Source organism: Bos javanicus, chromosome 24 (genome assembly GCF_032452875.1).
Source record: "Bos javanicus breed banteng chromosome 24, ARS-OSU_banteng_1.0, whole genome shotgun sequence".
Taxonomy (NCBI): Eukaryota; Metazoa; Chordata; class Mammalia; order Artiodactyla; family Bovidae; genus Bos; species Bos javanicus.
The window spans coordinates 20,866,439-20,892,806 of record NC_083891.1 but is presented as its reverse complement, the minus strand read 5'-3'; the positions used below and the strand labels follow the sequence as shown (position 1 = coordinate 20,892,806).

Sequence of the window (26,368 nt, the reverse complement as noted above, 5' to 3'; positions counted from 1 at the left end):
AGAGGGGCCAAGGGAACTGGTTCTCTCCATACTACGCTCCAAGCGAAGTCCATGGAGCTCACAAGGTGGCTATTTACAAGTCAGGACAAGGGCCCTCACTAAGAACTGAATCTGTGGGCTCATTAATTGTGGACTTCCCAGCCTCTGTGAGAAATACATTTCTGGTGTTTAAGTCACCAAGTCTACAGTGTTTTGTTATAGCAGCTGGAGCTGACTAAGACAGGGAAGTAAAACTTGACTTGGTTTAACACCTCTGATTTCTGCAAGCTGGGGTTGTTGCCCTTTCCCTGTGGATTTTATCTACAGAATGGGACCTCTGGGACCCACTTTATCTGGGACCACTGAGAAGCCCAGCCCATCCATCTGTTGTGAGCATGGCAGTCAAGTTGAAATAAAAAATGCCCTTTGTAAGAACTAAAGTTTTCAGCCTGGTCCCATCTTGGTATTGAGAAAAGTCAAGGAAAGAAACCAGAAACACTTGAGTTTCTGGTAACAGAAAGTTTCAAATATGCATGCCGGTACCATAGTTAGGTTGATCTCCAAATCAGGGTTTCCCTTTAAATTTTGCTTGTTTTCAGTATAACCAAATAGGTCATAATGCCTTATTTACTCCTGAAAAAGTGATCATAAAGGTATTTGCTTTTGGGTCTTAATTAGTGCCTCTTCTCCTACATCAAGTGGGAAATGAAACTTCTTTTCTCCAGTTTAACAGACAGTATGTTTCAGTGGTGTAGAATTTTCTCCACAGATTTCACACTAATAAGATAGTTTAAACTGCTCTACTTCTTGAGAAAATAATACTGGCTTGTTTGGTTTGTGCAAAAGTCAAAAGAATGTCAGTGGTTTAGGAAATAGACTTAGCAGGAGCAGGTGGCCAGCTGAGTTGTCTTCACCACACCCACCATTTCTGTGCGCTGAGTCTGGCATTTTAATCCACTGATTCAAGAGTCTGCAACGACCAGTTATCTGCACCAGCCAAAAATAGGCACAGAATCTGTTGCTTTGCATGGTATCTCTGCAAAGCGTGTCACGAGGTTTCTTTGAATTGGGAGATTTTCCTGCTAATTTGGGAAGCAGCCGAGGAGACCGACAGAGGTCTTGAGTGTCCCTGGGATCTACGCTGTCCTCCCCAAGGAGGCTCAGGTCTTTCCCCGGTTCCCCAGAGCCTGACTTTTCCCACAGCAGTGCTGAAACCACAGACTGCATCAGCTTTATTTCCAAAAAAAAAAAAAAATTTAATTGTGTTTATCAAAGGTAAGTAAAATCCACTGGCACAGCGCAGTTCAAGTTTTGTGAGGATTAGACGTTGCTACATATGTAGCATCTAGATTGTGCTTGGAATAGGGTGAATTCTAAAAAGATGGTTAGTCGTGTAGGTGTGTTGTGTGCTAGCCATGGCTAGATGCTTTACCTACAGAATGTTGATTCCTCACAACAGTTCTGCAAGATACTTACCTACTTCTGCAAGATAAGTAGCTCTTATTTTGGGCTTCCTAGATGGCGCTAGTAGTAAAGAACCTGCCTGCGATGCAGGAGACATAAGAGATGTAGGTTCGATCCCTGGGTCAGGAAGATCCCCTGGAGGAGGGCGTGGCAATGCACTCCAGTATTCTTGCCTAGAGAATCCCATGGACAGAGGAGCCTGGTGGGCTACAGTCCATGGAGTCACAGAGAGTCGGACACAACTGAAGCAACTTAGCAGCAGTTCTTATTTTATTAATAAGGAAGAAGAGCTTCAGAGAAGTTAAGTAATTTATGTAAGGTCACACAGCTACTGGATGGCGGGGCTGGGGACTGAATCCGAGTCCATCTTCCTCTCCTGCTTCTCCACCACCACTGCCGTATTCTCTCTAAATGTGTTTCTCAAGTTGGGATCTGGGCTGCCTGGAAAGTTTGTGGAAGTTTTCTTAGGGAGGTTGTCAATGAGTTTATAGTTTGAAAGATATTGCTTTGTGCAAGAGGTCAGCAAGTGTTTTCTTTAAAGAACCAGATAGTAGTTTATGCTTTAGGGGCCGTACTCTCTATGTTGCAGCTACTTAATTCTTCTGCTGCTGCTCACAGCATGGGCAGTATTTAACCAAATAGGTATGTCTATGTTTAAATAAAACTTTATTTATGGGGAACTTCCTGATGGTCCAGTGGTTAAGACTCTTCTTCCAATGCAGGGGGTGTGGTTTTGATCCCTGGTTGAGAAACTAAGATCCCATATGCTGCATGGGATGGTGAAAAAAAAAATTAAAAAATAAAATAACATCTGCAGAGACTTAAAAAATCCAAACCTTTGTTTATGGACATGGGTGACTGGCTGGATTGGGTCTGCAGGCTGTTGTTTGCTGACCCGTTTTATTCCATGATACCTTCTGTTCTCTTCAAACCCCTGCAGCCTTGGGTGCTCCGGCTTCTCTGTCTGTCATCTTAGCAGCTTCTACTCTATCTGCTCAGTTGTCAAAATCCCACATTCTACAAAGTTCCTGACCTTATGGAACCAACAGCCTGGTGGGGAGACAAATGTATGCCACATGGTGAAGGGTAAGGAGAAGAAGGCAAGGGATTGGAGAGTGACGGTGGCAGTGAAGGAGGGACTCTGAAAAGATGATGCTGGAGCAGAGCCCTACCAGAAGGGAGGCATAAACTACGTGGCTGTCTCAGGTGATGTGTTCCAGAGAGAACAGCAAGTGCAAAGGCCCTGAGGCAGCGGTGTGCTTGGCCTGTCTTAGAAACAACCAGGACTCCAGAGGGGCCGGGGTGCAGTGGGTGAGGGCAAGAGTGGTGGGAGAGGGGCAGGCAGACAGGTGAGAGGCAGTTCACGGAGGGCCTTGGAGGTCATTGCAGGGCTTTATAATGAGTGGCCACTGCAGGGGGTGTTGGTTTGAGCAGCTGAGTGTCATAATCTGACATGGAACAAAGGATCCCTTTGAGCTGCTGAGTGGAGCGAGTGTATAGGGTGAGAGGAGGGGGAGGCTGGGAGCCATTTAGAGAAGGATGGTGGGAGAAGCCTATAGATTCAAAATATGACACCAGAGCCAATGCTTTCCCGACAGATTGAGTAGGATGTGGGAGGAACAGAGGGGTCAAAGTTGACTTGAGGTCTTGGCCAGAGCGGGTGGAAAGTCAGAAAGTGAAAGTCGCTCAGTCATGTCTGACTGTTTGCAACCGTGGACTATACAGTCCATGGGATTCTCCAGGCCAGAATACTGGAGTGGGTAGCCTTTCCCTTCTCCAGGGGATCTTCCCAACCCAGCAATCAAACCCAGGTCTCCCGCATTGCAGGCGGATTCTTTACCAGCTGAGCCACAAGGGAAACCCAAGAATACTGGAGTGGGTAGCCTATCTCTCCTCCAGCAGATCTTCCTGACCCAGAAATCAAACTGGTGTCTCCTGCATTGCAGGCGGATTCTTTACCAACTGAGCTATGAGGGATACCTATGGAACGTCAGAGTTGCCCTTTGCTGAGAGGGGAGGACTGTGGGAGCAGATTTGCCAGGAAGATGAGATCGGGTGCTGCTGCTGCTGCTAAGTTGCTTCAGTCGTGTCCGACTCTGTGTGACCTCATAGACGGCAGTCCACCAGGCTCCCCATCCCTGGGATTCTCCAGGCAATAACACTGGAGTGGGTTGCCATTTCCTTCTCCAATACATGAAAGTGAAAAATGAAAGTGAAGTCACTCAGTCGTGTCTGAACCCCGTGGATTGTAGCCTACCAGGCTCCTCCATCCATGGGATTTTCCAGGCAAGAGTACTGGAGTGGGTTGCCATTGCCTTCTCCAGAGATCGGGTGGGATGTGTTGAGTTGGGACTGCCAGTTGATAACCAGGAGCAGAAATCAATTAGGCAATGAATTTGCAAGTTAGGAGTTTAAACTGGGACTCTACAGAAGAGAATCAGCAGGGGATGGTGGGCTTCAAAGCCAGGGGTGGGCCGGGATTACCTAGGGAATAGGTCAGAGAAAGAGTGGCCTGACCTGGAGGCCATGGCCCCCTCTTGTCCCCGCTCCCTGCCCCTGCCAATTTCAGGCCTCAAGACTCTTACGTAAAAGCATTTTGAAGACTTTCTTGTCAGTCCAGGGGTTAAGACTCTGTGCTCCCGGTGCAGGGAGCACAGGTTCAATCCCTGGTTGGGAAAGTAAGATCTTGTTACCACACAGCACTGCCTAAAAATAAATGAGTAAATAAAATTAATAAATAAAAGCATTTTGATATCTTCCTTCCTAGTCTGTTATCTGTGGAACTACCAGGGATTCCTGGAGCCCATCACCCGCCATATCCCTCCCCTCTGAAACCTTTGGGGTGTCTGTGCAGCCTGCAGGAGAATGTGGGGGTACAGTCTCTCTCCTGTCCTCCCCACACTGCTGATCTGCAGTCTGCCTGTGGGCAAAGCCAGTGATGTCTGCTGCTGTCCCCACTTGTCCTCAGCCTGCATGGTTCTTCCCACCTACAAGCACCACCCCATCCCCCAACATCATGTCATAAATACGTGTAGCCATTGTGCTGAAGACATGAAAGGGTTCTAGAGAGATGTCAATCATTGTGTGTGAAGACCGACATCTTTAAAAAGTATTCCCTTGCGATGATGAAGAAGGTATTGGAGATGTGGTCATGTTTGGGAGACAGAGAGAGAGTGGATAAGTTGAGTTTTAGCCATAAAGGGATGAAGAAGGGATGAGGCCAGCTGGCATTATGCTCTTGTCCAAGGGTGAGCAGTTTCCCAGCAAAGTTACGAACCCAGGAGCCACATCCCAACAGGAGAGAGCATCCCAGGGAATAACTTAAGCAGGGTTAACAGACACTTAACTGGGGCACTACTGGCCTGCCTCGAGCAGCCTGGGGCTGAGAAAGAGCAAATAGCTGTCTATTGTTTCTATCAAGTGACATCAATTGATAATGCCTGCCTGGGGGTGCAGTCAAGGTTAGGTCTCAGAAGAATGAAGACGGTCATTGATTAGCCATGTCTACCAGGAGTCTGTGGGGCTGGGTTTGCTTCAGGACCACCCTGGGTGTTTCTGAACTGACATAGCTGTCCTGGGCACAAGAGCACTGGTTCTCTCCATCCACCCGTGGGGAATCCTGCAGTGTGATCTGGCCACCCATCGAGTTAGATCTGACGGGAAACTAACCAGCGGAAGTGCAAAGTAACCAAATGCATTCGCTTTTAAAAAGTCACAGGTTTTCTCCTTGTGCGTTGGAGGTGACCCTTCACATTGTGGTCTGTGTTTTACATCATGGAGCGAATTACACAGAAGCTTCTAAAGAAGTGAAAACAAAGCATCTGGGAGAAAAGTAGATCCCCAGTAGCAGGAGATTTCTTTCACCAAAAGGAAATGATGTTTGTGAAAGTATTTCAAGTGCTATAAAGTGCTCTATAAATGTAACGATTTATTATTATGCGCTGCTGGAGGGAAACCAGCTAAGCCGTAACACTAACAATTACAGAACAGACTCCCTACAATTAAGTTGGAACTTGCAGAGAACCTCTGAGGAAGGGCTTTTCCTGAATGCATGAGGCCCTTGATGGTGAGCCCAGGCTGATGGCAGGGACCTGTGTCCCGTCGGGGCTTGCGGTCCACCGTGGAGAGGGGCAGTTTATCCAGTAGGGATCCAGCCCAGGCAAGGGTGGCTGTTGCCTCTAGTGCTCTGTGCGTTGGCTTCAGATGGCGAGGCAAGCTAGTCACTGAAAATGACTGCTGGGCAGGCAGACGCCAGAGCTGGCCTGAGCCAACCCTTACCCTCGAGAGGAGACATTCTCTGCTCCCTCCCAGCCCCTTCCAAGCCCCTCCCGTGCCTTTTCAGTACCAATAACATCAGATCACAAATATTTTTGAATACTAATTTCTTTATAAGACTCTGCTTCTTCTGATTTCCTCCAAAGAGGTGTATATCCAATTTTTTTTCCTATTTTCTTTCATAAAAGGGTGAAAAATTATAAACAATAAGGTACAAATAATTGTCTTTTCTGGTATGAGATAGAGGCTATGAAATGCTCCCTGTCAGTAAGCATCCAAAAACGTTGAATTGGCGGGTAATTTTAAAAAAAAATGGTACTTATTTTTTTAGTCTTGGCTGTGCTGAGTCTTTGTTGCTGTGAGGGCTCTTCTGTAGTTGCAGTTCAAGGGCTTCTCATTGTGGTGGCTTCTGTTGTTGAGGAACACAGACTTTAGGGCATGCAGGATCAGCAGTTGCGGCTCCTGGGCACAGGCTCAATCATTGGTCGCGCACGGACTTGGTTACTGTGTGACATGTGGGATCTTCTTGGATCAGGGATTGAACCCATGTCTCCTGCGTTGGCAGGGAGATTCTTTACCACTGAGCCACCAGGGAAGCTTGAACTGGCAGACAATTTAAGAATCTTCAAGGGGAAGGTTTGAGCTACTCTTCTTGGTTTCTAGACATACTCAACTGACAAACAGGACTGATTGTCACAAACTGCATTAGGAGTTAGTCTCTCTATAGGTACTGCTTGTCCCTCTGAGCACATCGATGTCAGCAGATGACAGATGTGGCATTTGCTGGCCTGGGTGCTTCCCTCTATCACCGTATGGCTTCTGGGGGGTGCATATCAGGGGCAGTTTCTCCTGTTGTAGTGGGCTGCATCCAGGTAGGAGGGAGAAAACACACAGTCATTTAAACAGGGGACGTTTAATACCAGGAATTAGTAAACTCTGATGAAAGAGTAGCTGTAGTATAAATGAAAACGCCTCAGGGTACATACCCCAGGGCTGAGGGAGAGCAATCAAGGAAGGACAGACTTGGAAGGGGTTCAGACCTTGTTGGAGAGGGTATAGTTGACCACATTGAATGGCAGAGAAATTTGCTGGTTTCACTGGTCCTCAGTCCCCAGGCAAGCGGGAAGCAGGCCTCCAGGGCTCAGGCAGGGTAGGCGAGCTGCTGTTGTGGGTGTGCCATGGGTGGGGGATACTCAGTGTGAGAGGCTGGAGCACAGGAGTCTGCCTGGAAGGCCACACTCTCAGGAGGACCACAGGGGATGAGGCTGGGGGAGGTAACGAGGGAGCAGAGGGAAAGAGGATGCCAGCATGCCCAGGAGGCCGGGAAGGCCCAATGTCTGTCCTGGGAGGGCTCTGCAGGGTCTGTGAGGTTGCAGGAGACAGCACCTGCTGGGTGGGTGTGGCTGAGCCCCTGCTGGATGTCCTCACCCCATACCATCAACTCTGTCCCCCTGCAGCCCCTTCCTCCTGCATCGTCCCTCCAGCACCTTCTGTTGACAAAGCTTAACACTGTGCTGCTGTAAAGGAGAAGTGCTTGAAGGAATTGCTTTCATTATTGCAGAACATGTATTGAGGGTGAATCTGGAGTTGAGAGGGAAACTCCTGGATAACTGGCTTCCTTGGCCCCCTTCCCTGTAGCACCTGTGGTCCCAGGACCTCTGTGAGGAGGAAGGGCACCCCATTCCTGTGAACGGCCCTGTTTGCTCCTGAAGATTGGCTCACACACGGGCTGGCTCTCTGTTGTTCAGTCGCTAAGTCGTGTCTGACTCTTTGTGACCCCGTGGACTGCAGCATTCCAGGCTTCCCCGTCCTTCACCATCTCCCGGAGCTTGCTCAAACTCATGTGCATTGAGTTGGTGATGCCATCCAGCCATCTCATCCTCTGTCGTCTCCTTCTCCTCATGCCTTCAATCTTTTTCAGCATCATGGTCTTTTCTAATGAGTCAGCTCTTCACATCACGTGGCCATAGTATTGGAACTTCAGCTTCAGCATCAGCCCTTCTCATGAATATTCAGGATTGATTTCCTTTAAGACTGACTGGTGTTCCACAGTTGATTGGAAGATTGAGTCTTCCCCAACACCACAGTTCAAAAGCATTAATTCTTCGGCATTCAGCCTTCTTTATGGCCCAACTCTCACATCCATACTCGACTACTGGAAAAACCATAGCTTTGACCTTTGTTGGCAAAGTAATGTCTCTTCTTTTTAACACATGTCTAGGTTGGTTACAGCTTTTCTTCCAAGGAGCAAGCGTCTTTTTAAATTTTGTGGCTGTGGTTACCATCCACAGTGATTATATAGACTGCAGTCTCTCTGCTGGCAGCTGGGGGAGTGAGGACAGTGGTGGGGAAGGATCATGACCCTCATAGGCTGCTGCACAGCTTGGGGCGAAAGGATGTGTGTGTGTCAGGGACTGAGCTGCCACAGGCCAGCACCCCTGCCTGCCAAAGGGTTTAAGACTTTAACTTGACCTTGTGGTTGGGGCAGTGGCATCTCTGACGGCTCACAGAGGGTACCTCCCTCCCTCTCTTTCTCTATTTAAGCTAACTGGAGGGGCAGAACACTTGAAAAATGTGTGTTTCTGCAGCCCTGGACCACTGCTCCCATCATAGCTTGAGCAGTTCCTAGTTCCTGGTTTCTTTGTTGCTGCAGGTCAGGCAAGAGGGCAAGTTCCCTGCCTGTCGCAGCGAGGGCTGGATCTAGCTCTCAGCCCATGGAGTAAGGGGTCAGGTTTAAGTCTGGAAGGGCTTAGGCCTCCAGTGTCCCTCTGCCTGGGCCCCAGCTCCTGGAGATCTGAATTCATTGATCTGAGCTGGACCTCGACATCATGATGCTTTCACAGCACTGCCAGCTCTGTGCTGTGGTTTGGAAGCCCAGCCAAGGGGAAAGACCCCTGGTTTGAGTCAGTCTCCACTCCCTGGGCTCATGCTCTGCTCCTTTTACTTGTTTGTGCATCACTCAGCTGTCGCCTGGGAGCATCTTGAAGGCAGAGCTTTGTCATCCTCTTGGTGTATATGTCCCGCACTCCATCCCTGGCCGGTGGCAGCCTCTGCCTGACCCAGTCTGCACTGACCAGCCTTTGGTTCCCTGACATCGGTGGAGTTGCCAGTGCCCCCAGGTTTATCTCAGACTCAGCCCCAGAAGCCCACTGTCTCCCCTGTGAGATCTGACTTTTCTAGACTTTCTCAGGGTCCAAAGGAGGAAGTGAGGACAATCAGTCTTGGAGGAGATGGCTGTGAGGCCTACCACAGCCACTGGCTGACTTGGCCTTGGAACACTTGAGCTGCTGCCTGTAGGTATGGGTGTCTGTCAACTCAAATCCTTCTCCACGTTGTTGACAGACTGAAAGGATTCCATGTAGCTCTCACTTAATTGAAGGGGATGGATTCAAACCATAGTAGAGCCACCCAGAAGAATGTACGATACTGCCCTTTTGGGTTTATAACCATTCCTGCATTGGCACCTTCTACTATGAGCTGTCCTGGCCATTTCCAGATGTGAACACTCCACTTCTTTTGGACAATCCAGTTGTCCCTCCTGGAATATAGTGGGGATGGGGGTGGGACATCCTTTGTCTGATAAACCCCACTGGAGCAGTTCTCAAAGTGTGGTCCCTGGGCAGCAGCTTCAGTATCACCTGGGTATTTGTTAGAAGTGCAAATCCCATCCCCTTGCTGATCCTGGAACTTTGGGGGGTGCAGCCCATATTCTGTGTTTTAAGAAGCCCCCAGATGATTGATACATGCTCATGTCTAGGAACTGCTGCCTTACCTAGTAGACTGGGTGCCTTAGCACACTGCAAGTGCGGCATGTACTTTTCTTCTCTTTCTTTTTGACTTCTGAGACTTTGTCCCTACACATCCCTCCATTCTTCACGCGTGCCTTTTGAAATCACATCCATATTCCTGGCCAGAGTCAGGAGTCACTTCATTCGTGAAGCCTTACCTGATCCCCCCTCTCCAACAGGTGTGTGCTCACCGCCCTGGTCACCCCGCCCCCATTGCCATGGTCCCCTCCTGGCAACACTAGCACCACTAGGCCCTCCTTGTATTGTTGTTCTTCAGTTGCTAAGTTGTGTCCAACTCTTTGTGACCCTGTGGACTAGAGCATGCCAGGCTTCCCTGCTCTCTACTATCCCCTGTAGTTTGCTCAAGTTCATGTCCATTGACTTGGTGATCCTATCGAACCATCTCATCCCCTGCCACCCTCTTCTCCTTTTGCCTTCTGTCTTTCCCAGCATCAGAGTCTTTTCTATTGAGTCTGCTCTTTGCATCAGGTGGCCGAAGTACTGGAGCTTCAGTATCAGTCCTTCCACTGAATATTCAGGGTTGATTTAGGATAGACTGGTTTGATTTGCTTGCTGTCCAGTGGCCTCTCAAGAGTCTTCTCCATCACCACAGTTCAAAAGCATAAATTCTTCGGGATTTAGACTTCTTTATGTTTCAACTCTCACATCTGTATATACTGCTGCTGCTGCTGCTGCTAAGTTGCTTCAGTCGTGTCCGACTGTGCGACCCCAGAGACGGCAGCCCACTAGGCTTCCCCGCCCCTGGGATTCTCCAGGCAAGAACATTGGAGCTGGTTGCCATTTCCTTTTCCAATGCATTAAAGTGAAAAGTGAAAGTGAAGTCGCTCAGTCGTGTCCGACTCCTAGCGACCCCATGGACCGCAGCCCACCAGGCTCCTCCGTCCATGGGATTTTCCAGGCAAGAGTGCTGGAGTGGGTGCCATTGCCTTCTCCCATCTGTATATGACTACTGGGAAAATCATAGCTTTGACTATACCCACGATAAAGAACCCTCCTCAGAAATGCAGAATCCCCGCCTGCCCCACTGACTGAGTCAGAATCTGCATTTCATAAGATCTGCAGGTGATTCCCATCTACTTTAAAGGCTAGGAAGCACCTTTTAGACCACCCTGAGTGTACTAAAAGAAATATTTTTTTTTTTTACTGATTACATTTTAATGATACTTATTCACTAGGAAAATAAATGGGAAAAAGAAAAGCCCAGAAATTGACACTGCCATGAGCAGACTTTCAGGGGTCAGTGTTAATGGCCCACCTTTGTTCTAGGAGGGACTGTATTCAGATAGATGACCTTTAGAGACAGGAGGCATGTTTTAAACAACAGCTAACACGATGTCTTGCATAAACCAGCTGTTCAGGAATTTAAAAAAGAGGGAATTCAAGAATTCTATATTAGTATAAATGGCTTCCCAGGTGGTAAAGAATCCACCTGCCAATGAAGAAGATACAAGAGAAACGTGGGTTCTATCCCTGGGTCTGAAAGATCCCTTGGAGAAGGAAATGACAACCGACTCCAGTATTCTTGCCTGGAGAATCCAATGGACAGAGGAGCCTGGCGGGCTACGGTCCATGGGGTCACAAGAGTCAGGCAAGACTCAAAGACTGAGCATGCACACATGTAAAGGTATTGTCTCCTTTCCAGAAGTTGGAGTCCTCAGCCTATTAAAGAGGTAGATGAAGGCTGTTTCTGGCTGAGGATTTCATGGCTGTTAAATCCTGGTGTAGTGACCAGAATATCTCAGTCTGAACCCTGAGGATGTGAAGCTTGGTGAAAGCGCTGTAGGCTGCTCTCAGGCATGGTCAGGATCTCAGTTCCAGGAACCCACTTTCTGACCTACCCTGAGGACTGAAACTGATAAGGTGGTTGTAGGTTTTACTAGAATTCTCCAGTGAATGTGGTGGGGTTTGGGGAGAGGGGGCCTGCCTGCCACTCTGGCTCAGAGCCTCGGGGCTAATTTAATCAATCCCGTAAGGGGCCGGGCAGCTGGGGAGAGGCTTTCTGAAGCACTCCAGGGCCACCCTCAGCCCATTCAGCACGCCTAGCTGCCTGCCTTGTCCTTCGGTAACTCCCACTGGCCTTGGGAGCAGCTGTGAGCTGTGGGACCCGATCTGGGCTGTGGGTACCCATGGGAGTCACCCAGCAGATAAAGCTCTGACCTTGGAGTCCTCATGCCCAGGCTCTAGACCTGTGCAGCATTTCTCAGCTCTGAGCTCTTTGTCACCTTTGCTTGAGCCGCTTCTTCCTCAAGAAGAGTCAGAGATGGCTGCCTCGGAGTTGGGGGTAGGGTGGGGGTGGGAGTGCCCCATGCGCTCCACGGGAAAGTCGCTGCCTGCATCACTGTTCCCAGCTGCCAGGTGGGCAGAAACGTGGGTGCTCCTTGCCTACCTCCATTGCTGCTGCTGCTGCTAAGTCGCTTCAGTCGTGTCCGACTCTGTGCGACCCCATAGACGGCAGCCCACCAGGCTCTTCCGTCCCTGGGATTCTCCAGGCAAGAACACTGGAGTGGGTTGCCATTTCCTTCTCCAATGCATGAAAGTGCAAAGTGAAAGTGAAGTCGCTCAGTCGTGTCCGACTCTTGGTGACCCCATGGACTAGCTGGCTCTAAAGGGTCAGTGCAGGGAGAGTGTGAACGGTTCCTGCCCATGTGGTCATTCCCCTTCATGAGGGCGCATGAGGGTGTGTGAGAAGCAGGTATGTCTCTGCACGTGATGATGGTCTGGGCCTCTCGCTGCAAGAACAGCACCTGGGTTGGTGGCAGCCTTATTACAGTACACAGGGTGTGTTCAGACACATTGGGGCTGCTGTGTCAGCCCGGCCAGGACGTTTCTCTCGAACATCTGGGAGCAATCACTTTCTGCCTGACCGAACCGTGTGGTGGCCCCGAGCAACTCCACATCTAGGTGAATTGCAAAAACAAGCAGGCAGTCATACTCAGGAGTGCACCTCCGTGCAAATGGCAGATGCCAATGGCTTTCCAGAAACACCTGCGTCCTTTTACCTGGAGTGCCCAAGCGGAAAGGGACCCCAGCCAAGTCCTGTCACAGACATGCCACTGCTTGCGGTGGAAGCTGCTGCAACCGCCTCGGGGACCTGAAAATTGTTTTGACTTTTTAAAAAAGCAAACATTGGAGTGTGCTTTTTAGCTGTGAAATATCTCTAGACTCCTGAAAATGACTGAAGATTGATCCGAACCTTACTGGCAGTAGTCTCTAAATTCACAATCTCACAGTGGATTTTCACTCAGCAGATCATATGCTATGTTTAAAATTTTCATTGATTCCCAAACTTGATCATCAACCATCTTAGACTGAAACATTTCTATATTGAAGGTCCGATTCTCCGGGCTTTCAAATGAGCTCAGAATATACCTAGGGTCAGTCATCTGCTGCTAAATTCTGTTTTTGGTTCCAGAAATGCATTTCCTGCCTGATGAGTGGGGTCTCCGAAGACTCTAGACCTGGTTTCTGTGATAGCCCTGCCCCTACCTGCAGGGTATAATGGGAATAATTTCAGAAGAGCTGACAACTTTCTCTCTTCAAACATTATTTGAACATCTATTAACGATGACAATCTAGGGGGTTTTTCAGGAAATACTTATTTGGAGCATGTGGCATCACAAATGGAAGTTTCCTGCCTTTGCTGTCCCTGGCATGTGGCTCTTTGGAAGGTCATCCTTCAATGCCTGGGAGCCCCAGGAGAGATCTGTCTGATACACGTGTGGTCTTCTGCTTAGGAGCAAGGGCAGTGGTTTTATTTTTTTTCCAATTAAAAATGGACAAGTTGTAAATTAGAAAAACATGGATGCCTGTGGATTTTTAAATTGGATTTAGAAAGTTGTGGCGAAGAGTACAGGGACCAGTATTTAATTACCCCTCTCACCAGCCCTGTGCTTTGTCATGCTAGGTGTGGAGAGGCATCGCTGCTGAGCAGGGCTCTCCTAACCAGGGAATCAGGCATCTTGATGGGGTCTTCTATTTGCTATGGCAACAGGCAGTGGGGCAGTGGATGTTGACTTGGGTACCTGGGTTGCTGAGGATCTTACATGCTTAGTTGTTCAGTCGTGTCCGAGTCTTTGCAACCCCAGGGACTGTAGCCTGCCAGGCTCCTCTGTCCATGTGGATTCTCCAGGCAAGAATACTGGAGTGAGTTGCCATGCCCTCCTCCAGGGGATCTTCCCAACCCAGGGATTGAACCTGGGTCTCCTGCATGCAAACAGATTCTTTACCATCTGAACCACCAGGGAAGCCCACTAAGGATCTTAAAGATGGCACAAACATCAGTAAGCTCCTAAAGCAGAGGGTTTGGTTGAGGGGTTTCAGCTGACCACTAAACTAGGGCTGTCTGGTTACCTTGTTAATGAGTTACTAAGGGAATGGAGCAAAATACCCTGCTGATTTCACGCTGCTGATTTTTAAATCCTCTGGTTATTGAGAAGAACGATGGTGCTATATGTGGTTGAAAGTAAATGAAGAAATTGGACATTAAATCCTAGAGTGTTTTGAGGACAAAGGACCTTTGAGTCACCTGAGCCTGGGTCCAGATGAGTAATGGAAACGAGCCAGGTGGGCAGGTGGTGTCGTGTCCGACTCTTTGTGACCCCATGTACTCCCTGACCTTCACTGTCTCCTGGAGTTTGCTCAAACTCATGTCCATTGAGTCCATGATGCCACCCAGCCATCTCATCCTCTGTTGCCCCCTTCTCCTCCTGCCCTCAATTGCACTGCCCAAATAAAGGGTGGGCACTGCTTCAGCTTGGCCTCTTTGGGCCTGGAAGGGATGGCCCTGGGTTTCCAGATCCTCCCATTTTTAAAGAGATGCTGGAAATATGAATTTTATGCAAATTTCTTTTAACTATTGGCAACTAAACATATATACCTTAAAATGCCATGTGGGCAAAATGAGCACAGCAGGAGCTGCAGTTTGCTCTCTGATGTCCTGTCTCCCTTCTCAGATGCTGTTACTATAACCTGCCTGCTTGCATGTTCCACCGCTGGTTTGGTGGCAGCCTGTGGCATGGAAGCCCAGCCTCTTGCATCTGAGGCTTATATTCTGGTCTCCCCAAGGCCGATTTCTGGGGACGCTCCGGAGTGACTAGGGCGTTCTGGCTTTCCTGGCTAGCGGGCAGCTCACCCTCTAGTGTTCTTGGAAGCTCTTCCTAGAAGTCCACAGTCATGGCCAGCTGGACTTCCTGAGGCGTGGCTTATGCTCCTGGGTGTTCATATCACACATGCCAGGGGGAGCTGGGTTCTTGGCCTGTTTGTGTGTTTTCCTAGGATACCAGTCAGTAGACCTTCCCTGGGGCGTCGGCTTAATCCCCACACACTTGGGCCCCAAGACATACTTTGCCAGCATGAGAAACAGTTCATACAAATACAGCAGAGTGCGAGGGAGGCACTGGAGACTGGATGAAGAGGGAAAAGTTCCAAAGAGATTGGGATTGCTACCCCTCCCCCAGCCCCCTTGCAATTTCTGCTCTTGGTCCCCAGCCTAATCTGAGCCGTGTGTTCTCCCCCAGGGGAGCTGAAGTTAGGTATTGTTGGCACCTGTATTTACAATGGAGCCCCAGGCCCCTGTATCAGATCGCCTGCAGATGGTAGAAATAAGTGTCCTGAGCTGTGCTCACCCAGACCCTCAGAATTAGAATATAGGGGTATCACCTGGGAAGCTCCTTACAGACAGCTCCCCGGAAGGTTAGTGTGTACACAGCAGTGTAAGAACCACTGTTCTAGGGATGGCGAAGTCACTGGGCCGTAGGGCCCTGTGATTCCAAGTCATGTTCTGTAGGCCCTACCAGGCAGGGACGTGAGCAGACCAGAGGAGCTGGTGGTCAACTAGCCGGTTCTGGCTCACAACCTAGAACCCAGGAGGCAGGGCTGAGTGGTGGCCCCAGGACTGGTCTCATGGGTGGGTGACAATGTTCTCACGCAGAGCTCTGCAGTTGGGATTTAATGCTCTGTAGCCACAGCTTTGAAATTCTTACCTTTACTATTGATTTTGTGTCTTTTTAAAAACTTAATGGAATCAATACTTATTAATACTTCAGTAAGGGCATTCTTTGTGTAACTGACACTTTTATTACTGTGAGCGCACAAGAGTGAAGAATACAATGACTAGTACACTGAAGCGTCTCTGTCCTGATTCTTGCTAAAGTTCCAGTGGTTTTTCCCACTACCAGTGCAAAAGTCAGGTCAGTAAGAGGCAATAATATGATGGTGGTTTTGACTTGGTGGATTCCTGAAATAGTCTGAGTCCTCCCGGGAGTCTTCAGGCCATGCGTTGGGAACCACACTGGTCAGTCTTTAACATACTTCATTTTTTAGTTCCTTCACATGTAATAAATCTAGGTGGGACAACGGAGCATGCGCTGGGGACTCGGTGCTTCTGCGCACGTGCGTTTTTGCTGGCCTGGGCTTCCGTTTCTCAGGACCTGGTCTCTGATTCAGGCTGTTTTGTCTGCTCACCCCACCCGGTGACTTCCTCTGTCCTGTGCACCAGTAGGCATGTGGGTACAGGTGAGCATGTGCCCACGTGCTGAGTTGTGCCAGTGGGCTGTGGGCGTAGCTGAGGGTCTATACAGGCCCTGTGAGTATCCCTGAGCTCGAGGCAGCGCAGTAGTAAAGTGCAGATTTAAATGCCTCCTTGGGCTTAGAGGCCAACCTTCCCCTGGCTTTGCTCTGGTCCATCTGGCTGATCCTCTTCAGTCCTCTCTTCTTTGATGCAGTCATAGAATGTTGGAATTGCAGAGGGCTTCTGTGTGTATCTTTCCTCCGAATTGGATATTCTGTTGTAGGTTAAGGACACAGTCTCAGGAGCCAAGCGGTCTGAGTTGAGTTGCTACTAACTGTCATGATCATGGCAAGTTGTTTGGTCAGTTACAGTTTTTTGGTGAGTTTTACATTAATTATAAGATGAAAATAATAGTAGTACCTTCCTCATAACTTGTGTGAGGATTAAATAATTAATGTTAATTCATTAATTCATGTCAAGTGAATAGTAAATGTTTTTAGCTGTTAAATGGATGTTTGGGCTTATGTTACCCAATACAAGTTTGTATGCTCAACATACAGTGGTGGTGTAGTCGCTAGGTCATGTCTGACTCTTGTGACTCCATGAACTGTAGCTCGCCAGGTTTTTCTGGCCATGGGATTTCCCAGTCAAGAATGCTGGAGTGGGTTTCCAGTTTCCTTCTCCAGGGGATCTTCTGAACCCAGGTCTCCTGCTTTCAGGCAGATTCTTTACAGACTGAACCACCAGGGAAGCTCCTCAACACACAGTAAGGCCCAACAAATCAAAACATTGGAGTTTGTCCAGAGAAACATTTATTTCAGGGCTGAGCAAGAAGGGATGGCTCATGTTCAAAAGACCCTGAACTTCCTGAAAAATTTTGGCAAAGCATTTTTAAAGGCCAGGTGAAGGAGGGACATCCCAGAATATGTAATCAGCTGGTGCACAGTTCTCTGGTTGATGTTGAGATAGCAGGGTGGTTAACATCAATCCTTAGGTGCCAGAAGGTCTGGGGCCTGTGTGCTCATGATCATCAGGTAGTTAATTTCTTTCATTTGGTGGTGGTTTTTAACATCTGAAAAAGTCATGAAATATGCATGAGATACTATTTTCTGGGGACTTCAGGGAAGAGCTACAGCAGAGGATATGGGGCAGGGGTCTGTCCAGGGGAGGCCCCATAGGGTCTTGCTCAGTTATACATCTGGCTATAAGGAACCAGCTTGTAGCAGACCAGTACTCCTACCAAGAACAACAGAGGACCAAAACCCGTCTATTTGAAGGCGCTGCTGCTGCTGCTGCTGCTAAGTCACTTTAGTCGTGTCTGACTCTGTGTGATCCCAAAGACGGAAGCCCACCAGGCTCCCCTGTCCCTGGTACTAGAGAGCTCCAAAGGCAGCCAGGACTTGGGAGGCCAAGACTCGAGAGAGAAGGGAAACTTAATGAGGTCATACTCACTAAGTCTGATATTCCTAGTTCTTTTTACTGTAATGCATGTCCCGGTTCATCAGCGGTAGGTGCAGAGACGCCGAAGGTAAGCAGAGAGTGACTGTGAGGAGGCTGAGAAGTGAAGTGAAGCTACTATTCATAATGCTGGGGAGAGAAAAACAGAGTAGAAGAAGTGTTAACTGAAATCAGGCAAGCATACAAAGACTGAAATCCAATTTTGAGTGAGCTCAGTCCTTAATTGGATTATTATGATCTACTCCTACAGCTACCAGAAGCTAAGGAAGATCTCTCTGGAGGAAGCTATCACTCAGAACCTTGAGTTTTTTTTTTTTTTTAATAAACAATGATTGTATTCAATAAAATGTACCTGGTATATCCAGAGACATGATCAAGGGGAAGGGGGAACCATAGAAATGTCTATAAGTGTTCTAGATACTAGAGTTACTAGATATGATCTCTAAAACAGGAGAAATACATTCAAGAAATGAGGCAAGATGGAGAATTTAAACAAAGAAAAACAAGAATGGGGTGTGTGTGTGTGTGTGTGTGTGTGTGTGAGTATATATATATATATATATATATATATATATATATATATGTGGAAGCAAATGGAAGTTGTAGAATGAAAAATACAGAAGTTAAAAATAGGGACTTCCCTGGTGATCCAGTGGTTGGGAATCTGCCTGCCATTGCAGGGTATGCAGGTTCGATTCCTGGTCTGGGAGGATTCTGAATCCCTCAGAGCAACTGGGCCCATGTACCCCAACTACTGAAGCCTGCATGCCTAGAGTCTGTGCTCTGCAGCAAGAGAAGCGACTGCAGTGAGAAGCCTGTGAACCACAAGTAGAGAAAGCGACAGAGACCCAGTACAGCCAAATAAATCAGTAATAAATAAATAACGCCCCCAAATTAATAGAGTGGGTGGTTCAACTAAAGATTAGACACAGATGAAGAGAATATTAATGATGTGAAATATAAATCAGTAGAAGATACTAAGATGTGTGGAGTGCAAAAACCAGAAAATGCAGAAAAGAACATGATAGGCATGTGGATCACGGTCTAAAATATGTGTTGGAGTCCTCAAATGGGTGAAAAAGGAGCATGGGGCAGAAGGAATATTTGAAGAGATAATGGCCAGTATTTTTCTCAAATTAACAAATGACGTCAGCCACAACTTCAAGAAGTGCTATAGATTCCAGACAGGATAAATACAAGGCAAACTACACATAAGCACTTCACAGTAAAACTGTTGTAAATTAAAGACAAAGAAAATATTAAATGAAGCCTGAGAAAAAGAGATTATCTTCAAAAGAAAAACAGTGAAACTGGCATCTGATGTTTCATCTGAAATGATGTATGCCAGAAGACAGTGAAGTTAATCGTTTGTAAGTGCAGGTATACTTAGTTTTACTGTGCTTTGCAGATACTGTGGTGTTTTTTTTTTTAATTGAAGTTTTGTGGCAACCTGGCATTGTCATATGGTGGTTAATGTTTTTTATTAATAGCAATAAAATATTTTTTAAATGTGCATTTTTTCAGATATAATGCTTTTGCATACTTAATAGACTGCAATATAGTATAACTTTTTAAAATTTTTATTTATTTTTAATTAGAGGATAATTGCTTTACAATATTATGTTGGTTTCTGCCACACATCAACATGAATCGGCCATAAGTATACATATGTCCCCTGCCTCTTGAACCTCCCTTCCACAAGAAACCAAAAAATTCACGTGACTCACTTTATTGCAGTACTCTGGAACATAGCCTGCAATATCTCCAAGGTAACCTGTACTTCAAGCAAATAGCTGCTAATTTAGAATTCTGTTTCCTCCAAAGATATCCTTTAAAGTAAAGGTGGTATGATACCAAAAGCACAAACAACAAAAGAAAAAAATAGGTTAATTGTACTTGATCAAAATTGAAAGCTTTTGAAAGGACACCACTGAGAAAGTGAAAAGGCAACTCATAAATTGGGAGAATATTTTGCGAACCATGTAGCCAATAAAGGACTTGTATGTATAATATACAAGGGCTACTTACAACCTGATAACAAAAAAGACAACCCAAATTAAAAATTGGCCATGAATTTATACAGGCATTTCTCAGTAGAAGATATACAAATGACCCATAGACATATAAAAAGATGCTCACAATCATTCGCCATCAGGGGAATGCAAACAGAAACCATGAAATACCATCTCGCGTCTATTAAGATGGCCATCGTCAAAAAGAAAACAAGTGCTGGTAAAGTCTGGAGAAGTCGGAGCCTCATGCATTGCTGGTGGGAACGGAAAATGCTGTCGCTGCTTTGGAACACAGTCTGCCAGTTTCCTAAAATACTACGCATAAAGGACTCCGCAGTTCTACTCCTAGGTACACACCCAAGAGAAACGAAAGTATATGTCTATATAAAAACTTGTGCACAAATATTCATAGTAGTAGTATTCATAATAGTCCCAAAGTGGAAACAACCCAGTGTCCATCAACTGATAAATGGATAAATCAAATGTGGTGTATCTGTGTAATATAATATTTTTTGGCAATGAAGGGAGGGAGGTGCTGATAAATGCTGTAGTAAGGAAGAAATTTGACACCTTTGTACTAAGTAGTGGAAGCAGCTAGTCACAAAAGACTATTGTGTGATTCCGTTTATATGAAATGTCTAGAATAGGTAAATCTGTAGAGACAGGAAGTAGATTCATAGTTTCTGGGTAGAGAGCGGGTGTGTTTGCGGGAATGAGAAGTTACTATCGATGGATAATGTGGTTTCTTTTTGGGATGATGGAAATGTTCTAAAGTTGATTGTAGTAATGGATGGCCAAGTCTGTGAATATACAAGCCAAGGAATTGTATACTCTAAATAGGTGAACTATAGGGTATGTGAATTATATCTCAGTACAGCTATTACCAAAAAAAAAAAAAAATTTGAAATAGAGGTGTTTCTAGAAAATAGGAACTGTGGAAATTTGTTGCCAGTAGACTCTCACTTAAAAACTGCTAACTAGACTTCTTCAGGCAGAAGGCAATGATCACAGATAGAAGCACAGAAACCCAGGAAGGAATGAAGGGCAAGAGACCAGAGTGAAAATGTGATTGAATTTAAATGAACATTGACTGCCAGACAATACTATGTCATGGGGTCCAAAATGCATCTCTCACTATGTTGAAAGGTGTAGACCATACTAAAATGGTCTAGGGCCCTAACATTTTCCGGTAAGTGGTAACTCTCATTCATAGTAGGTTCTGCTGAGTTAGGAAGCCAGAGTATTTAGAGGATAAATTACTGAAAGAATTAATAAAAGAATATATAGCTAGGAATGAGAAGAATAAGAAGAAGGAAATACTAAATAGTAGAGAATAGTGCTTTAAACTAATAGATGCCAAGAAAGGCAGAAAAAGTAAACTAGACCGTGTAGGTCAAATACTAAATATGTAGATTTGAACCTAGACAGTAGCAGTCACTTTAGGTTAACAGACTTCGTTAAATGCTTTTATTAAAAAACTAACATGGTCAGATTGGATAAAAGCTGTTATCTACTTACAGGAGGTACATATCGAATATATGAGCACCAAATGTTGTAAGTAAAAGACTGGAAGAAGATAAACCGTGCAGCTCTAACCCAAAGAAACTGGTATGGCCATCCTAGTAACAGACGCCAGAATCTGTAAGGCAAGAAGCATTACTAGAGATAAGGGGGAATCTCATGGTGCTAAAAGACTAGGAAATAATATTTTCACTAGTAAGTCTAAATCAACTAATCAAATATTGACAGAAAGGAAAAAAAGAAAAATTTGCAGTTGTAGTGGGAAATTAATATATGTCTCTATAGAATAAGCATATGAAGGACAATAAAGATAGAGGAGATTTGAGAAGCTCAGTTAACAAACACTGCAGTTGTTGAGTACACATCCTTCGTGCTTACTGGGCCATAAAATAAGTTTCAAGAAATTTCAAGGTTCTAGTGTATAGAACTGGGAACTTATTCAATATCCTGTGATAAACCATAATGGGAAAGAAAAGAATATATATATGTATAACTGAGTCACTTTACAGGAGAAATTAAACACAACATTGTAAATCAACTGTACTTTGATGAAATTTTAAAAAATTTCAAAGATTGGAAATCATACAGAATATATTTCTGGTCATAGTGAAATTAAGCTAGAAATAAACAGTAAAAAAACATGCTAGAAAACTCCTAAATATTTGGGAATTATGTAATACACACTCCTAAATAGCCTGTGGGTCAAAGAAGAAATCCCAGTGGAATTGAGAAAATATTTTGGATTTAAGATAATGAAAATACAGCATATTGGATCTTGTGGTCTGTAGTTAAACCTTACTTAGAGGAAAATTATTGTCTCAAATGCACCTGATTGAGAGAAAGAAAGACTGAAAATCTTCACGTTTTATACATTAGAAAAAACCCAGCTTACTAAACACAAAAATATTGAAGGAAGGAAATAGCAGAGACAACAGAAGTTAATGAGATAGAAAACAGACTTAAAATAATGGAAAAGCAATGCAATCAAACGTTGGTTCCTTGAAAAGACTATTAAGTGAATAAAAGACCTCTATTAGAGGAAAAATGGGAAAACACAAATTGCCACTATTAGGAACAAAAAGGGGGACACCATTAGAGAACCTCCAGCCACAAAGAGCTAGCTGTTGCCTTAGGTTCACCGGTGTACTGTGAGCTTTCAACCGCCGTGTTTTTTTTCATGCCCAAATCCATTTCTCTACTCAACTCCTCCACTTGTTTTGGACATAACATCTTAGAAATGCCAATTTAATCCTATCCCCCCGCCCCCAGCAGTTTTTTGTATAATGTTCCCCACGTTGGTAAATGGTAGCAGCGTTTATCAATTTGCTCAAGCAAGACACCCTGTGGGATCCTCCACGTCTGACCAGTCACTGAGCCGTTCTCACTTTTCCTTCTTCCCTTCCCCTCTTTTTTTCTGTATCACCCTCTCCCCTCTTTTCTCTCTGTTGCCACTGCTTCCACTGTTGTCCCAGCCACCTTCAAATTGCCCGCCATTCTTTCAGTGGCCTCTTATTTATCTTCCCCCTTCTGTCCTCATATTGCAAAAGTGATCCTGCATGCATCTGTTTTCAACCAATTTCACAGCTTTTTGTTGCCTTAGAATCAAGTCTAAAATCTGCTATGGCCACTGAGTCTTCCCCTCCGGAGCCCTTGGCCTGCTTTCTTTTAGTATCTCTACTACTCAACCTCCTCTGTGTCAGGGCTTTTATATCCATCGTACTTCAGCTCCCTCATCCCTCCAGCGAAAGTAAGAGCAGAAACAGCAAAGTTACTAACTCCTTGTTCTCCTCTTTTCCTTGTTTGGGGCTTGGGCCCATCCACAGCCATGAATGCCCCCTGGAACCTGGCCTGTAATATAAGGACATACTGCAGTGCCAGGCCAGAGAAGGAGCACAGGAAAGGATTATTCATCTGAATGAGTGAATGATAATAGATCAATAACAACACTGAAACTTGGTGCTGATAACTAGTTTTCAGCTTGACTGAATGGGAGGCACATGTACACCCATGGCTGATTCATGTCAATGCATGGCAAAACCCACTACAATATTGTAAAGTAATTAGCCTCCAATTAAAATTAAAAAAAAAATGAAAAAACACAAGTGAATATAGTCTGGCCTTTTTAAGAGAGAAGTTTAATGGATTTTGATTATTTATTTAATGATAGAAATGTCCTGTAATATAATACAAATATTTGCCGTATTATCATGTCGCTCAGTTTAAGCTCCTAATGGGAGAAACCTTGCCTTTGTCTTTCTTCTAGAATTTGGCAGAAGCCCTTCCTTTGGTTGGTGAGCTGTGCAATTTTGTTGACTTAAGTAGAAGTCTGGGGCTTGATTTGGAAGCTGCCTAAATCAATATCAGGACATTGCTTCTCTCACTGAGGTTGCTGGCCACAAATAACATAACTTACTAAAGGTTTCCGAGGAAGTAAAATCCAACCGCTTTCAAAGTAAATACATTCATATTATTTCATAACCCATATAGGCTCGATCTTCAAAAATATCCTTGTATGTAACCCTAAAACATCTATGAAGTACCCACAATATATTTGTTGTTCTAAAGTGGCTGAATGGGCCCCTAGAGATTTAGAAGTTTAAATATGATTTGTTGGGGTTAACCAAGAGGCCTGATTTCTTCTGATATCACGTGAGTCAGTTTCCTTTGGTCTTTCTCTTAAAGAAAACTGACCCAGCGTTCCTTTTATTTTTAAATTATGTCCAAATCACAGCCTTATGTGAAACTATGCATTTTTGTTGTTGTTGTGAGATGTGTTATGCATTTGAAGGGGATGAACGTGGAAGGTGCGTGTAGTTTGAAGGATGCTGAAATGAATGCCATGTCTTCACTGCCCGTCTTAGGAGATGGCAGGGGGTGGCCCCGCGGCATGTGCCCTCGTCCCTCGGCCTTGGCCCTCACGGGATGGGGGCAACCAAAGCCCACAAAAGCTTGACCGGCCGAGCCAGGACTCTGTGAAGGTTTATGAAGAATTGTGAAAGGGACATGCGGCCTTGCTTGTTGGAAAGCTGTCCTTCCTGATGGTTTTGCTTGTCATCTGAGTTTCTAGTCTCTGCTGCCTTTAGAAGGAACCACAAACTTGAGGGAAGCCAGAAGCTTCATGACTGCCCTGCAACTGGAGCCCCAGTGGAGGGGGAAACCGTAGCTGTCTCAGAGCTGACCTGATGCGAGGTTTGCCTGCCTGCTGCTCTGAGGGAGGGGTGAGCCTGGAGTGGGGGGCACAGGGCACCCACCGTGGACCTGGCCCTGGAGCGACGCGGGTGCACAGCAGGGCTTCACTTCTGAGCCAGGAGCGGGTCCAGCGCCGTCAGAAGGGCCCTGGGCTGGAAGCTGCCATTTTGAAAGTCTTCATCGTTTTTACCCTTTGAATGTGCATTTTGTACGACAAGATGGGGGCACAGGCTCAGAGGGCCTGGGATTGCAGCTCCTGCAGGGTTTCACCTTCAGCCGCCTCCTCGCCTTCCTGGGGGGACAGTGCAGCTGGCTGTGCCCCCACTCGCTGGCACGTTCCCCCCAGCAGCTGCTGCTGTCTCCTGTCCTCTGTCCTTGGTCCCTGGTAGGGGCTCGGCCTCCAGGAGGGGCAGGGCCAGGCATGTACGCACCGTGGTGGCTGAGGACCGGGCCTGGGGCTGGCGCTCCTGCCTCGAGCCAGTGGTGTCACGGTGTGTTCAGTGGTCACCAAGTGTTCACCTTGGTGGGGTGAGCTCTCACCCACCTCAGAGCCCGGCACCAACCACTCTCGAGTATGAGGCCGCAATCCCTGGGGGCCCACATGCTGTGGATGGAGGTGACAGGCTCAGAAGAGATTGGTTGAAAGCAACAAGCATGGCCCCATCCCAGTGGGTCTGCTGGGCAGTTCTGCTTTGGGCCAGTCTGGTCATCATGGCTGGCCCTCATCCTGGGTCTGTCATTAGCTGGCAGCTCACTTGGAGCCTTGGGGATCCAGATTGGCCCTGCTCCGTGTGTGGCAGTTGGCAGGCTGTCGGCAGGGGCAGTGGGAGCAACCAGGTACCCTGGAGATGGGGAACCCAGGCTGCTTCAGTGGTGGCCGCGTTCCAAGGGCAACAGGAGAGGCCAGCCCTAGTGAGCAGGTGTCTCTCAAGTCTCTGCCATGTCACATTCGCTACCTCGTTGGCCAAAGCAAGACATAGCCCAGCCCAGAGTCCAGGAACCAAGAAGGAATCCACCTGTTGATGAAAGGAGCTGCAAAAATGATGCAGGGACAGGAGGAACCCCTGAAATGACATCAGCAAATGACATTTGTTTTAATTTTTTCTTTAAAAAATCAGCATGTATTTTCCCACTTCTGAACTCTTACCAAAATTAGCTTAAGATTAGACCTCGTGTATATTTATAGAACAGTTCTGTGCAAATCTATTTCAGAGTTCCCCAGAACTTTATTGCCTAGACTAAGGATTCCTTTAGACCTGCTGCCCAACCCAGATAATCATTAACCACCCCAGTAACATGCCACTTCACCGGATTAAGGAAAGAAGAGAAGGTATGAGCTGAGAAGTGACGTCAGCCTTGTTTTAGGTATTTTTCCTCCCCAGGATGGCGAGCCTGCCTTTTCCATCTTTGAATGCACTGTCTTTGTAGGAGCGGTCAGGGGAAGGTGAGTGACCTCATGCAGGTGGTCTACAAAGATGGGAGGGCTTGTCCCGTGTCTCTGGGGCGCCAGGCCCCATTTTAATGGTTTGTTTTGACCCGGAGGAGTGGCACAGAGTTCCAGAGTACTTGGAAGGGTCCCTCGTGTGGCTCTGTGACTGGCCCCTTCCCAAGCACCCCAGCCCCACCAGATTCCTGGTCCCCCCGCCACTCACTGTCACTACCTGCTCACCTTCCCTAGCCACTGTCCTGAGATCGCCCTGCACTGCTGTCTTCCCACCGGGCTTCCGGCTCTGCCTTGTGTCCTGAAGTGCCCGGCAGTGTCCTGGCCACCAAACCCAGAGCCAGGAAAGGAGTGCGGGGGCCACGCTGCCAGGGGATCAGGGTTGACATGAAAATCGCTGGAGTCAGGAAATTCCAGGGCCCTTCAGTCATTTGGGAAGACATTTGACCTGAGAGGCCTGGGGTGGGGGGATCAGGTTCCCTTCATGTCAGGAGGAATTGAGGTTCCTGTCAGGAACTGGCCTGGCAGGGAGGCGTCCGGGTCCTCCACTCTGTGGGCAGAGCCTGAATGGTTCTGTCTAACCCTTTCTAATAACTAGATTGGAATTAAGCGCCACTCGCCGCCTATTTGCCTTGTACTTTCTGTCGTGACTGTTAACTTAGTTATCCCTGACAAGACTGAAGCCTGCGTTTGGTATACCCATCAATTTGTT

At 46.7% G+C, this 26,368-nt stretch overlaps 1 protein-coding gene across 9 annotated transcripts in view; it reads left to right on the top strand.

The window, feature by feature from the left end:
* Window positions 1-26,368, top strand: part of FHOD3 (formin homology 2 domain containing 3) — a 521,499-nt gene that overhangs the window by 29,494 nt on the left and 465,637 nt on the right. Inside the window, exon 1 of one of the 9 annotated variants that reach the window (XM_061400416.1) lies at window positions 25,612-25,659. The exons of the other annotated variants lie outside the window; for them this stretch is intronic. Within the exon in view, the coding sequence (XP_061256400.1) occupies window positions 25,627-25,659 (33 nt within the window). The 5' untranslated portion in view covers window positions 25,612-25,626. Of the gene's footprint in view, window positions 1-25,611; window positions 25,660-26,368 lie in introns of those variants that run through there. 9 annotated transcript variants of the gene reach the window in all.